Raw genomic sequence first — 1,921 nt, 5'->3', positions numbered from 1 at the left:
ATGGTCTATTCAGCTCCCTCCCCCTGTAGTTAATTGCTGTGTTCTTTCCGTCGCACTCGTTGATGGCTCTTTAAATTTAGGCACCCTGCTCCTAATATTATATTATTATATTATTATATTATATTGTATTGTATTGTATTGTATTATTATATATTATTATATTATATTATATTATATTATATTATATTATATTATATTATATTATATTATATTATATTATATTATATTATATTATATTATATTATATTATTATATTATTATTATATTATATTATATTATATTATTATATTATAATTATATTACATTACATTACATTACATTATTATTACATTCTGTATTTTATTCTTCTATCCTATCCTATCCTATCCTATTCTAAACCTGGGCCATTTTAAGACCGGTGGACTTCAACTCCCAGAATTCCCCAGCCAGCCATGCCGTTCTGGGAATTGATGGTGGCCCAGGTCGGACAGCCCTGGCTCTGAAGGCTGCTTCCTTTTATTTTATGTATTTGTTCATCGGTGCCACTACCAAGGGCCACTGGCCAGTTTACACTAATGCACACTAAAAAAAAACACCAATAGAATTGGAATAAAGCCTATGTGGAGAGCAAAATCAACAGGAAAGGTGAAAACGCTGTGCAAACTCCGCAGCGGCAAGGGGGCGTTCCGTGTCCATCCCAATTAAAATGGCAGGTTAACACCCAAAGGACCCTAATGGGGATGGCATACAGCAGGGGTCTTCAAACTTGGCCCTTTCATCAGCGTGCCTGGCTGAGGAATTCTGGGAGTTGAAGTCCACAAAAGGGCCAGGTTTGAAGATCCCTGTCTTAAATCTAACAAACAAAATGGAAGCTGGCTGAGGAATTCTGGGAGTTGAAGTCCACACGTCATAAAAGGGCCACGTTTGAAGACCCCCTGTCTTAAATCTAACAAACAAAATGGAGGCTGGCTGAGGAATTCTGTGAGTTGAAGTCCACACGTCACCAAAGGGCCAAGTTTGAAGACCCCTGGCATGCAATCTGTCTCGGGAGGAAAGCCCACTAATTGGAGGGGGCACCTCCCTTGCAGAGACCCACTGACACACACACACACACACACACACACACACACACACACACACCTCTTTGGTGGGGAAGGACCTGAGGGAGGGTCTGGCTGGACATCCTGAAGGCCTGAGCCGGTACAGGATAAACACAATAAGGGAATAGCAGAGTTGGAAGGGACCTCGGAGGTCATCTAGCCCAACCCCCTGCCCAAGCAGGTGCTAAGTTGTGCCCGAAGACCTTTTCGAGCCCGGATGAGGTCTATTCCAGACTTTGGGGGCCTCTCCTGGTCTTTGTGACGCCGAGCCCTGATTATTTGCCCCTTTGGAAAGAAGCCAAGAATCCACCCTGGGAATTCACACAGGAATTTTCCCCCCCGCAGGAATCCCTCAAGTGGAGATCTTCACCCTGCAGCCCCTGGTGCTGGGCCAGCCCAACGTCCTGGTCTGCTCCGTCAGGAACATCTTCCCACCCGTGGCCAGAATCAGGTGGGCCCTGCAGGACCAGGAGCTGACCCAGGGCGTCTTCTCCACCCCGACCTACCCCGTCCAAGTGCTGGACTTCCAGATCTTCTCCTACCTGGAGGTGACCCCCCAGGCAGACGACATCTACAGCTGCACCGTGAAGGGCCTGGGGGGCAAATTCGACACCATGGCCTATTGGGGTGAGCTGCACCCCTCCCTCCTCCCTTCCCAGGCTTCCGGCCGAAGACCCCCCTCCCCGACTAACCCTCCCCTCCCCCCTGCTTCCCTTGCAGTCCCCAAGGACCCCATCGCCTCCAAGCTCCTGGAGAACGTCCTCTGTGGCCTGGCAGTGGCGTTGGGAGGGGTCTTCATCATCCTGGGGGTGGTCCTGCTGGCCCTCTCCTTCAGGGCCAGG

The 1,921-nt window shown here is 48.3% G+C and overlaps 1 protein-coding gene across 1 annotated transcript in view; it reads left to right on the top strand.

Moving 5' to 3' along the window:
* The window catches only part of LOC107300856 (HLA class II histocompatibility antigen, DM alpha chain-like), a gene marked incomplete at its 3' end in the record, with an annotated part of 10,424 nt that overhangs the window by 3,357 nt on the left and 5,146 nt on the right, over window positions 1-1,921 (top strand). Inside the window, exons 2-3 of the mRNA XM_015830143.1 lie at window positions 1,425-1,706; window positions 1,800-1,915. Coding sequence (XP_015685629.1) covers window positions 1,425-1,706; window positions 1,800-1,915 — 398 coding nt within the window. The remainder of the gene's footprint in view (window positions 1-1,424; window positions 1,707-1,799; window positions 1,916-1,921) is intronic.

The sequence above is a fragment of the Protobothrops mucrosquamatus genome, unplaced genomic scaffold (assembly GCF_001527695.2).
Source record: "Protobothrops mucrosquamatus isolate PMUCROS unplaced genomic scaffold, P.Mucros_1.0 scaffold8809, whole genome shotgun sequence".
In the NCBI taxonomy this organism is placed as follows: domain Eukaryota; kingdom Metazoa; phylum Chordata; class Lepidosauria; order Squamata; family Viperidae; genus Protobothrops; species Protobothrops mucrosquamatus.
Note: the sequence above shows the minus strand (reverse complement) of the source record. Positions and strands in the feature narration are given on the sequence as shown.